At 21.3% G+C, this 13,494-nt stretch overlaps 1 protein-coding gene across 2 annotated transcripts; it reads right to left on the minus strand.

Moving 5' to 3' along the window:
* Positions 1-1,297: 1,297 nt before the first annotated feature.
* Positions 1,298-13,075, minus strand: LOC122498601 (serine/threonine-protein phosphatase 2A 65 kDa regulatory subunit A alpha isoform). 2 transcript variants are annotated; one of them, XM_043606407.1, is made up of 6 exons: positions 12,608-13,071; positions 12,034-12,225; positions 7,449-8,452; positions 5,401-5,644; positions 4,406-4,649; positions 1,298-1,768 (listed from the first exon to the last, which is right to left on the minus strand). In XM_043606407.1, exons 1-6 carry the CDS (start codon positions 12,689-12,691, stop codon positions 1,764-1,766), a joined length of 1,773 nt encoding a protein of 590 aa, XP_043462342.1. In that variant the 5' UTR covers positions 12,692-13,071; the 3' UTR covers positions 1,298-1,763. The 2 variants fall into 2 exon arrangements, with proteins under 2 accessions (XP_043462342.1, XP_043462341.1); XM_043606406.1 differs by lacking the exon at positions 1,298-1,768 and having other exon boundaries at positions 4,398-4,649; positions 12,608-13,075.
* Between the last annotated feature and the right edge of the window lie 419 nt (positions 13,076-13,494).

Genomic DNA, 13,494 nt, shown 5'->3' on the forward strand with positions numbered 1-13,494 from the left:
ATTTCTAAGAAGAATTTTGTAATAAATGTTTAAAAATAATTGAATTTTTGTTAAGAATTTTATTAAAATTCTGGAAAATAATTAAATGTTTTTCGATCTGTTTTATTGAAATTTTAATAAATAATTGAATTCTTATAGAAATTCCATAAAATAATTAAATTTCTGAAAAGAATTTTGTGATAAAAGAGAAAATTATAATAAATGTTTAGAAATAATTGAATCCCTACGAAAAATTTTTATTTATAAAAATAATTGAATTTTTTGTGAAGAACTTTATTAAAATTCTTGAAAATAATTCAATTTTTTCCAGCAGTTTTAATTGTTAATTAAATTTCTGAAGAGAATTTTGTAATGAATAAAAAATTATAATAATTGAATTCTTACGAAGAATTTTTATTTATAAAAATAATTGAATTTTTTGTGAAGAATTTTATTAAAATTCTTGAAAATAATTGAATGTTTTTCGAGCTGTTTTATTGAAATTTTAATAAATAATTGAATTCTTATAAAAATTTCATGAAATAATTGAATTTCTGAAAAGAATTTTGTTATAAAAAAACTACAATAAATTTTTTTAAAATAATTGAATTTCTGAGAAAAAATTTGTAATAAAGAAAAAATTATAATAATAAGTGTTTTAAAATATTTGAATTCCTTCAAGAAATGTTAAAGTTGTATTGGAAATAATTTAATTTTTGCAAAGAATTTTATTAAAATTATTGAAAACGTTGAAAAATATTGAAAAGTGTCGAAGAATTTCATTATAATTTTTGAAAATAATTGAATTCTTTCGAGAAATTTTATTAAGAATTGTATTGAAAATATTTGAATTCTTGCGAAGAGCTTAAAAAATAATAAAATTTCTTAAATTAAAAATTCAATTGTTTCAAAGAGAATTTAAATTCTGTTTATGAATTTAATTAAAATTTTATTAAAATCTTCGAAAGAATTTTATCAAAATTTTTGAAGGTAATTTAATTCTTGCAAAGAATTAACTCAATTTTATTATAAGTTTGAAAATAATTAAATTGTTTCAAAGGACTTTATTAATAGTTCAGAAAATAATAATTATAAATTTATAATATTTATAATTAATTTCTTAATTAGTGAAGTTCAAATTTAAAACTAAAAAAATTTGTAATTTGCTTTAAATAATAAATTTAATCCAGCGTTTCGCGAGTAATATTTTTCTACCTAGCTAATTAATAAAATTCAACAAAGAAAATTATATTAAAAAATACATAAATACTTTTTTTTTAAAAGAAAGTAAAGTTTGGAAAAAATAAAAAGAAACAAATAGACTCTGAGTCATTTTCTTTATTAATCATTACTCGTTAAGACTTAAGTAGGTACGAGAGATACATGATACCAATAATTAAATTGATTATTCGACCTTAATACATCATTATAGATATACAAATACAACAGAACTAAAAATATTATTCAACGTTAATCGCTAACTCGAAAAATTTCATGTTGGTTTTATTTTTTTTTATTATTATTTTAACCTGCCTGTGCAGTTAATAATATGCAGTTGTTTTTTTTTCTTTCGTGTGTAGCGAATGGAAATAGTCTGTGTTTGTGTGTGTATGTGTGTATATTGATCAGTGTATCTGCTTGTTTATTATTATTAATTATTTTATATATATTTATTTTTTTTTCCTTTTTTTTTATTTTTTTTTTCTTTGTTATGTATTAAATCTGATGTCGCATGTTGTTCGTTACTCATACAATGCACTCGGGTTGTTGTCCTGTTCTTTTAATTATGCTGAAACACAAGATTTTCGATTATTAAAAAATTAATTACTTGATTAATAAATTTAATTCATTAATTAAATTAATGATTAAATTAGACAAAATATTTTAATTTTATACTAATAAATAATTAAATTAAAGTTGTGCCTTAAACTAATTAAATTAAAGTTAAAACAATAATACATTTTTTTCAAATATAATAAATAATTACTTGAATTAAAATAATAATAATAATAATAGAAAAAAATTACCTGTATAAAAATTAAAATATCGCAAGACAGATAAGAAAATAGAACGAAAATTAGAATATTTCTTTGGAAAATAAAAATTACACTAAAATTAAAATAAATTTGACTAATAAGCGGTTGTTTTTTAAATTAATAAAATTAATTAATTAATTAATAATTATTAATGATACCTAGTAAAATAAAAATAAAGAAATAAAATAAAAATAAATTAAATAATTTTTATCTTAATTGAAAAAAATATAAATTTTCATAGTACTTTTTACTCCACAATAAAAATGATTTGTAGCAAAAATTTCTTTTCAATTTAAATTACTTAGTACTTTAATATTGCAAAAAAAAAATTATTCAAAGATGAAATTTACATAACCGGTAAATTTGTTCAACTTGTTTATCAATGATTCAAATTAATCTTGAGAAATAAATTCTTTCTTTCATTTTCTCATAAGTCATAACATTAATAACGTCATTTATAATATTAAACTTTGATTTTCCATCACCAGAAAGAAAAACTGTAGAAAAAATTTTAAAAAAATAGTTTTAAATTAAAAAATTTTTTCTTTAATTGAAAAGGTTAAAGATTTTAAAGATTTTTTTTTTAAAGATTTTTAATTAACACGTTTATTATTAAATATTACAATGATAACAATTATTATGAATTATCGATATTAAAAATAAAAATAAAAATTATGTTAGGCTTCGCACTCGATAATTAATTTTTAAAAAGTAGCTTTAAGACTGAAAAGAAGTAATAAAAATTTATTAACTATTGAACAATTAAAGTTTACGACTAAACAAAACAACTGTAATTCTTCAAAAATTCCATTTTCTTTAGAATATTTAAATAAAATAATCTAAAACTTTTATTAAGTTCTTTGTAAAATAATAAATGATTCATTTTTTTATAATAAATATTTTAATATTGTTGCAGTTTTTCAAATTTTCAAGGTCAGACAATTTAAAAATTATATTAAAAACAATTGAATTCTTGCAATGAATTTTACTAACATTTTTTCTTTTTTTTTTAAATAATTGAATTTCTGGGAAAAATTTTGTTAATTATGAAAATAATTGAATTCTTGCAAAAATACAATGAATTTTATTAACATTTTTTTTTTTTTTTTTGAAATAATTGAAATTTATTGAATTGTATTGAAATGAAAATTATTAAAAATAATTGATTTCTTTCGGAAAATTTTACAAAATTTTTTTTTGAATAATTATTTTTTTTTTTAATTTTATAAAAATTGTATTTCATATAATTTGAATGTCGTCTATGAAAATTTTTATTTGTTTTTCAAAAGTAATTGAATTTTTGCGAAGAATTTTATTAAAATTTCTTTTAAATAATTGAATTCTTTCGAAAAATTTTGTTTAATTTTGTTGAAAATAATTGAATTTCAGCGAAGATTTTCATTATTTGGTAAAATAATTGAATTCTTAGGAAAAATTATTCTTAAAAATTTTTTAAATTCTATCTAAGAATTTTATCAAAATTTTAAAGAATAATTTTTTTATTTCAATTATTGGCGGATTTAAAGTGAATTTAAATATAAAGAAGTAGCTTTTATTGTCACAAATTTAAAAAAAGTATCCAAATAGTACAAAATCGTAAAAAAAATTGTAAATAATATGTTTTTGTAGATGAGTGCGAAGTCTGTTATTAAACTTTACTAAATTTAATTCTAGAATACTAAAATTTTAACAAATTGGGATTTTTTTGAATATAAAAAATCTAGTTTAATAAATTAAAATTCAATAAATTCTGATTATTTTTTTAATTACTTTTTCTACTTCTATTTATTATATATCTTTAATTATTGAACAGAATGATTGAAATTTCTCTTTAAATTTTTTTTTAAAGAGAAATTACAATAGAAATTTTTAATTAATAATTATTTTCCAAAATTAAGTGCCAAAAAAAAATAATTTTGCTAGATTAATATTTTTTGTTTTAACTATGTAATTGTTAAAGTTCAATCTACAGTTTTAAAAATTAAATTAAACTTATTGAAATGTTGACCATGCACGAGGTTCATAAAGAAACATCACAAGCAGAGGATGGAAAATGCAAGTTAATAAGAAGGCAGCACATGCAATGTTAATGTTGTTATCGCATCATTGTCGAACGAATTCCTCGAATCGCTGAAGTCACACAATTGCGTTTTTATTTTTATAATTAAATAAAAAATTCTCCCCTCAAAAAAAAGAAGCATGCCTCATCTCGAGAAAGACGTGTAAAAATTAAAATTAAAAAACAATTTTCAAAATTCGCGTGTTTATAAACGAAAAAATATTTTAGAAATATTAATTAATATTTTTAATAAATTTATAACATTTTATAAACATGCGTCTATATGGTAAAATATTATTAATTTTAAGGAAAAAAATAAATTTTTATTTACCTGCAATTCCGGCGATTGCTTCCGATGCAAAATATTTCACGTCAACATCACTGTCAGTGTTGAGTTTGTCTAGTACTGGTTTTACTTGCGTTTGCACAGCGTTAGGTTCTAAATAGGGTCCAATACGTTGAAGGGTTTTCGCTACATTAAACCTGACATTTGCTACATTGTCATTTGCCATTGCTAAAACAGTTGGAAGCATCACTTTTGTCGTGATTTCTGGCCCACACACTTCAGCTAATACCTGCAATTTCAATTTTTCAATTTCAATATTCAAAATTCTAAATTCAAAATTTCAATTTCAAATTAAAAAGAAAATTTCCTTTTTTTGTTTTCGAAATAACTTAAAAATAAAGAAAATTAAATGATTGGAAAACAATTTTTAAATCGTGCTTATAATATAAATAGAAGAAATTATTATTATCTTTTTAAAATAAAAAGGAAATTTTCTATTTTTGTTTTCGAAATAACTTAAAAATAAAGAAAATTAAATGATTAGAAAACAATTTTTTAAATTGTCCCTGTAATATAAATAAAATAAAATGTCCCGTCTGTATATTAAATAAATAAATAAATATTAAAAGTAATACATAAAATAAATATGTAGGAAATATAAAAAAGAAAAATATGAAATAAAAAAAAAAATATAGAACAAATAAAATATATAAAAAAATAAATATAAAATGAATAAAAAATATAAAAGATAAAAATAAATAAATAACTGCAATTGATTAAATAATACACCAGCTTTTATGACAAATGCCAATTAAATAAAATAATAACAAAAATACTTGAAAATACTATTAAAAAAATTCGATAAATAATAAAGACAATTAAATTTAAATTGATAAATTAGAAATAAATTAAAAAGAAAAAATACAGAAATTAGAAACTGAATTTAGAAAAAAAAATGTTTAACTCTCAAAAATAATTTTAAGTAAAGCTGCAAATTAAAGGAAATAAACAAGAAGGCAAAAGAAAAAATTGAGACTCACGTTAATGCAGAAAAGGCATGTCATTCTGTGAAGGTAATTTTGGTCCCTCGACATTGCTAAAACTTTTGGTATAACCGTATTCTGCGCCCATTCTGATCCGAATTTTTCTACTAATTTCTTTAAGTTGAGTGTCGCCGCTTCCCTGATCGCGTATACATGATCAACGAGCCAGGTCATGCATAAGGAATTCAACTTTTCATCAAAGAATTCTACGCCCAACTGACCGGCCAACAATGGCATATATCTAAAAAAAACACCACAAACATATTATTATTATTATAAAATAGGAATCTAGATAATCTGTCCTAACGTGGATTTAGTGTTTTTTGATTCTAAATATTTAGAAATAATCAAAATATTAGCAATTTTAACAAATAATAAAAATTTTCACAACTATTCAATTATTAAAAATAAATTAATAAAACGCTTAGAAGGAATTGAATTCTACTCATAAATAATAACATTATTTGTAGGATATCAATTATATTTAATACAATTTTTAATAAATTTCTCAAAAAATTCAATTAAAAATTGTTTTTTCAAATTCTTTTAAAGGAATCAATTATTTTCTAAAATTTTAATAAATTCTTCGAAACAATTATTCAATTATTTTCAAAAATAATAAAATTCATTCCAAGAATTCAATTATTTTTAATACAATTTTAATTAAATTATTCGAAATAATTGAAAATTATTCATTTCAATTAAAAAAATACAAATAAAGTTCTTTATAACAACTCAATTTTTTTCAACAATGTTAATAACATTCTACGTAAGAATTCAATTTTTTTTTATAAATATTAAAATTTTCCACAGGAATTTAATTAATTGAAAAAATAATAAAACTGTTCGAAAAAATTCAATTATTTAATGAAAAATTCTTTAATTTTAATAACATTCTTAGCGGAAATTTAATAAAACTTTTCTCAAGACTTCAATTCTACTCAAAAAATAAAATTATTTGTAAGATTTCAATATTTTTTAATACAATTTTAAATAAATTCCTGAAAAAATGTAATAATTTTTAAAAACTTTATTAAAATTCTTCTAATGAAATCAATTATTTTCAAAAATTATTTATTCAATTTAAAGAAATAATCGTAATTAAAATTGTTTGAAAATAGATAAATTTCCGAGAATAATTTTAAAAAAATTGTAAAAATAAGGATTTTTCACAAATATCATTAAAATAAATTTTATATTTCAAAGAATTCTATTTTCTTAGTTTCTTAATTAATTTCTGACTTGATTTATTTCTTAATTAATAATATTTAGAAATTTATTTTTAAATATTGTATATTTTTGGAGACTGATAACTTAAAATTTTGAAAAGTAATTAAATTTTTCAAAAATTTTGTGTATTTAAATAATTAATTTAACGTTGAATTTTAATAAGAATTGATTTAAACAAGAATTTTCAGTTAAAACTTTTTGAAAAATAATTAGAAGCGATATAACAGGAATTATAAGAAATAATTAAATTTGATTTTCAAAAATCTTTTTAACATTCTAATCGCCATAAAAGTATAATTAAAATTGTTCTGTCGCTAAAAATTCTTATTTGATAAGATCTATCATTCAAAATTTAAAATTTTCCATGTCTCAAATAAAATTTTTATATTTTTCAAAATAATTTAAATTTAAATCGATAAGTATATTTATTTTTGATAAGGTAATAAAGAAATTAAATTAGATTTAAATTTTAAATCAAATTAAATGGTTTCGAAGTTAAGTGAATTAAAATTTGAAGGAACATTTTATTTAGAGGCTTCTTTTGACAACTTAAAGTAGAAATAAATAAAAATAAATCCAGAATTAGTGAAATTCGAAAAAAGTAAATTGATTAGATAAAAAATGTTAATATTGAATATTGAATTGAATAATAAAACAAGAAAAATTTTCTCTGTAAGAAAATAGAGAAAACTGAAAAAGTAAATTAGAAATTCATTGATTTATAAATTAAATCCACGTTTGCAGGAAAAAATGGATTTTTCTCTACGTTGACCTCTGACGAGTTTTTATCATTAAATAAAAAAAAATAAACTCACTCGATAATTGCCAAGCGAACTCGCCATTTTGAATCCTCAGCAAGTTCAACAATAGCTGGCAGTAGTGACTGTGACAATTGTTGTATTCCAATGACTTCATTGACACAATCCAAATGACTGATAATATTGAGACGTACCTCCGGACATTCGTCTTTCAATTGCGACAAAAACAATGGCAATAAATGCTCAATGGTATTATGTTTACCCAAAATTGGACTCAAACCCATAATAACGCTTGCCAATGCCGATTTAACATGTTGATTTGGATCGGCGACAAGCTCCTTTATATACGGCAATATGTCCGTCATAATAATTGATTCCTGTTTGGATGCTTCTAAATTTTGACAAAAATCGCGAACCTTATCGGCAGCCGCCGCTCTCACCTCCGCCTCAGTGTCCTTAAGCAATAATTGAAATGCCGACACTAAATCGGTTTTCGTTATTTCCGGACCAACGGCTTTTTGTAAATCGGTGAATTTATCGGCAACCATATAACGTACACGCCACGATTGATCCGATGCGCATTGACGTAATGTTGGCATCACCAATTGTTCAACGTCCTCCTGCTGCAATAATGTTGCAATATTGAAGCACGCATCAACTGCCAATAGACGAACTGAATCCTGTTCGTCTTGCGCGAGAATAATAAACATTGGAATCAAATCTGTCTTTAGATATTCAATTTCAACGACTTTTGCAAATTCTCCTAATTTCGATGCCGCTGAACGCCTCACCATTGGCGTATCGTCCTGACATAAATTACGAAAATGATTTCGTAATTCGGCTTTTATTGTTGGATTAACACGTGGATAACAGACACTGAATAATCCGCATGCCGATGTTCTCGACGTGAACCAATCGCCCGATGCTAAACGCTCAACAAGATGAACAAAATGTCCCTCTAAATCCGCTGGACTGTGTTGAAGAGCAATATTACGTAGAGACTCAACTGCTTTATCTCTCACGACAGTCTCCTCAACTGTTGCCAATGATTCCAATGGTGGCTGAAATTAATACATTTTTTTCAAAATTAATTTATTAACAACTAGAGAAGAAAAGAGAACAAAAAAAATTGTTAAAAATAGTTAATAATTTTGTAATTGAAAATTGATTAATTATAATCAATTTATTAACAACTACAGAAGAAAAGAGAACAAAAAAATCAAAACGCAAAAAAAATGGTTAAAAATAGTTAATAATTTTGTAATTCTTGAGTAAAAAAGTGTAAAAAATTACGCGCAGAACGTAATATTCAAATTTTACAAATTACAAAATTTATTTTCAAATAGAAATTTTTGAATAATTTTATAATTTAAAAAATTCACTTATTAGGAACATAATTAATTATTATTATTTATATTTTCAAAAATTTAAATATAACTCTTCAAAAAAAAAATTCAATTATTTTCTAAAATTTTAATAAATCCTTCGAAACAATATTCGATTATTTATTATAAATAGTAAAAACTTTGCAAAATTTCAATTATTTTCAATAAAATTTCACGAAAGAATTCAATTTTATAATTATAAAATATAAATAGTAAAATTCTTTGCAAGAATTTAATTATTTTTAATACAATTTCAATAGCATTTCGACATTATTATTTTTCCATAGGAATTAAGATTTTAAAAAATTTCAAATTCAAACCTTTTTCAAATTAAACAACTTATAAAAAATCAGTCATCGATTTCTTCATGTTTTATAATAATTACAAATGTCTCAGTGATAAAATTATTATTTTATATTATAAGAATATTATTAAAGTAACTTAATAAAAATTATTTTCTGACATTTTTAACTGAAATTCTTCTTTAAATTAAAAAAAAAAAAGATTTTCAAAAAATAAATAAAATAAAGGAAAAAATAAACTTTATCAAAAAAAAATTAAATCTACAAAATTTTCAATTAAAAATATGGAAAATTCAAAGATTCGAAGATTATAATTTGAAACCTTTTCAAAATTCAATAATTTCTAAAAATTCACGCTGCATTCTCTCTAAATTTTTAATTAGTAAAAATGTTTACCTATTGGAATTAGAGACTGACTTTTTGCTTTTGAATTAGTAAATTTTACCATTAAATTAATAGAAACTACTGTTTAATAGTAAAATCTGCAAATTCAAAAGAAAAAAGTCAGTCACTAATTCAAATTTATTTATTTATTTATTACAAGTTTAACGGGTTATACCCTAGATTACAAGGAACAAAAATATTTATAATTAGAAAACATTTTTACTAATTCAAATTTAGAGAGTTTAATATTCAATTATTATCTAACATTTTAACTGAAATTCATTTTCATGAAATGAAAATCAATTTTTAATAGAAAATTCTACGAGAATTCAATTATTTAAATACAAAAATAAATAATTTATTGAATATTTTTTTAAAATTGAATTCTTATTTAAAGAATTTTATTAAAATTTTTGCAAATAATTAAATTTTAAAGAAAAATTTGATTATTTATAAAGAAAATTAAAATTTTTACTATAATTTTTTAAATAAAATTTTTAAGAATAATTTCATTTTTCGAGTAATTAGATTAAAATTGTATTAAAAATAATTTAATCTCTGTAAAATTAAATTGATTAAATTGAGAAAAGTTTTTGAAAATAATTGAATTTTTGCCAAGAATTTTATTAAAAATTTTGAAAATAATTGAATTTTGAAGAAAAATTTTATTATTTATAAAGATAATTGAAATTTTTACGAGAATTTTTTTCAAACTTTTGACCATAATTGAATTTTTGCGAAGAATTTTTTTAACTTTGAAAAATAATTGAATTCTTAAGACGAATTGTAATAATATTTCTTTTTAAATAATTGAATTCTTTTGTGAAATTTTATTGAAATAGTAGATATTAAAAATAATTGAATTTTGATAAATTATTGAAATTAATTAAATTTCTACGAAGAATTTTATATTAAAATTATTTTGAAAAAAAATTGAATTGTTAAAAAGAATTTCATTAAAATTTTTGAAAATAATTTAATTCTTTTAAGAAATTTAATTAAAAAATGTATTGACAATAATACTTAAATTCTAATAAATAAATTATTGGAAGGCTTTTTAAAATAATTGAATTTCTTTGATGAATTTTAATAAAAATTTTTAAGAATAATGACATTTTTCGAGAAATTCCATTAAAATTATATTAAAAATAATTGGAATTCTCTGTAAAAAATTTGATTATTTATGAAAATAATTGGATTATTGCGAAGAAATTTATAAAGAATTTGTAAATAATGGAATTCTTGTGAAATTTTTATTATTTAATTAATTCTTTCAAAATTAAAAGTTTTACAAAATTTCAAATTAAAACCTTTGAAGTTCATCTATTTATGAAAATTATATTATTTATATTTTTATATAATTTTTTTGTTTTTTATTTATATTTTCTAAAATTTTAATGAACCCTCTAAAACAATTCAATTATTTTTATAAGTATAGTGAAATTCGTCGCAAGAATTGAATTATTTTTTATAAATAATCAAATTTATTTAATTATAATTATTAAGAGACACGATTCTTTAAAAAAGTTGAAAAAACTTCTTTGTTTAATTGAATTATCTACAAAATTTTTCATTAAAATTATTCATAAAACTAGAGACTTCCGGTTTAATGGCGGACGCGTATAGTAGCATGAAAGTTGTGCTAAAGTTTAAGGTTCAAAAAAAATTAATAAAACTACATTATTTTCAAAATAACTTAAAGAAATTTTTCAAAAAAATTTAATTATTTATAAAGACTCTAATAAAAATTGTTTAATTTTCTATCACTAATATCAATAAAATTTCCATAGTAAAATTATTATTTATAATGATTAACAAAATCTATTATATTCTATAAATTAAAGAAATATTTTGAAAGAATTCAATTATTATCAAAACCTGTGATAGTATTTCCAACTGAAATTTTTCTCAAAATAAAAAATTTCCAAAAATTTGATTTACTTTCTTTACAAAAAAATTAAATTCAAGTTTTTCAAATAATTTTATTCTTCAGAATAATTAATTAAATTTACGCAAAATTTAAATTCTCAAAAATCTCAATTCAAAACCTTTTGATATTTAATTATATTTAAAAGTTTGCTACTTTATAACTTCTTCGAAATTAAATTATTTTCTAGAATTTTCAACTAACATACTTCTCTAAATCGATTATTTTCTAGAATTTTCAACTAAAACTCCTCTTAAAATCGATTATTTTTAATAATTTTTGAAAAATTTAATTATTTCAAAAAAATTGAATCATAATGTTTATAAAGTGAATTTTCAATTTTGCAGACCTTCTTTACCTGTAGCAACTTTATTATTATCGAATTTCATAAAAACTTAGAAAACAAGTCTAACTTATTGAATTTTATTTTAATTGAAAAATATTGCGCAACTATATTTTAAAAATTTATATTGAATATTTTTACCTTCTCTAGGTTAAAAAAAACTGTTTTATGCGCAAGAAGACTTGGCAAAAAAAAATTACGATAACATTTTTGTTAAAACATAGTAAAAAATCGGTGCAAAAAAATCCTCCAGGAAAGTGAGGGAAAAAAACAAAAATTACCGATAAATAATTATAATTACCAATAAATGATGTACAAATTCCGGTCCACCGATGTAAGGCGTAAATGTTCCCAATTGTTCGGCAAGTGCCAAAAGAACTTCATCTTCATCATAAATTGTTTCTGTTAAGAATGGAATGAGCTCACTGCGTGTACGCTCAACACCCAATGCAAGAGCAATCGTAGAAAGTTTCTTGATTGAATTCAAGCGTAACTAAAAACAATGGAATTTAATTTATTTCTCTACAATGATTCATTTTTACACATGTACAACAATGACGCATTCATATTATATTGTAAACCAAAACCAAGAAAAAAAACTCATTCTCCTCCTTCTATAGTTAAAATAACAATTAAAATCTTTCATTACAATTTACGCTTAAAACGCCGCCAAGTAAAATAATTATTAATGACGTTTTTGAATAAAGCGTAAGAGTGTCCGCAAACAAGACAATCACACATATAATCACAACCTCAATCAACAGACCGGTAAAAACTTTCACGTATATTTAAAATAATAATCAACATGTTTAAATCAATTAATAATTAACCGGACAATAATTGTAATGACTAAAGGCAAAAAATGCACAATTTACCTGAACATCCTCATTTTTTAATTCGTCAATTAATACCGCGATAGGATAAAGACTCTCATCCGATGTGGACTCGCTTGCTGCCATTTTGCCCTGTGTGCTTTGGAACACTCTTCCAACTGAATATTAATCACACTACCTCTGTTGAATTTTTATTCTATTTACGACAAAATTTATAACCGTATAATTAACATACGGCTTCTCGCCCCAAATAATTCAATGAAAAAACAGATTTTTTTTTCGGAGAAATAAATAAATTCTCGCGGTTTTACAGCATTATTACTAAATTGTTTGATTTTTAATCACTTATAATAAACGACCACACAAAAAGCAACACCACGATTCTCCATGAAATCGTTGAGGAGTTGAGTTGACCATTGATTTTCATTAAACACCGCCAGACGTCGTTGTGATCGTGGAAAAATTTGAAATTTACTATTATCTTCTCACTTCTTTTCTAATTCCTTTTCTTTTCTTTGATAAAAATGATAATTCTTATAAAATAACAAATATAGTGGCAAAAGTATTTAGAACTTTCCTCTTTTTACATTTTCGTTTTGATTAAAAAAAAGAAAAAAACGTTTTCAAGGTCACGTGACTCTCCACCTTTTAAACGGGGGAAATAATATAAATTTAATTACAATTTTCCACCTAGTAATATGTGAAAATGGTAAAATTGTAAAAACAAGTACCACAAGTACCACAAGTACTTAAAACTAAGTCTATTTGACAGATTTGACAATAAATGTAAATTTTGAGGTTAAGGTACATGAATGAATTATTATTGGTTGAGTATAAAAAGACCAACCAATGAAATTTCCTTTTCCATCGATATCAACGAATCAAATTGATTGTTACTTAATATCATTTTCGGAGCTTTTCTTTTCCGT

This window comes from Leptopilina heterotoma, unplaced genomic scaffold, assembly GCF_015476425.1.
Source record: "Leptopilina heterotoma isolate Lh14 unplaced genomic scaffold, ASM1547642v1 Lhet_152, whole genome shotgun sequence".
NCBI lineage: Eukaryota > Metazoa > Arthropoda > Insecta > Hymenoptera > Figitidae > Leptopilina > Leptopilina heterotoma.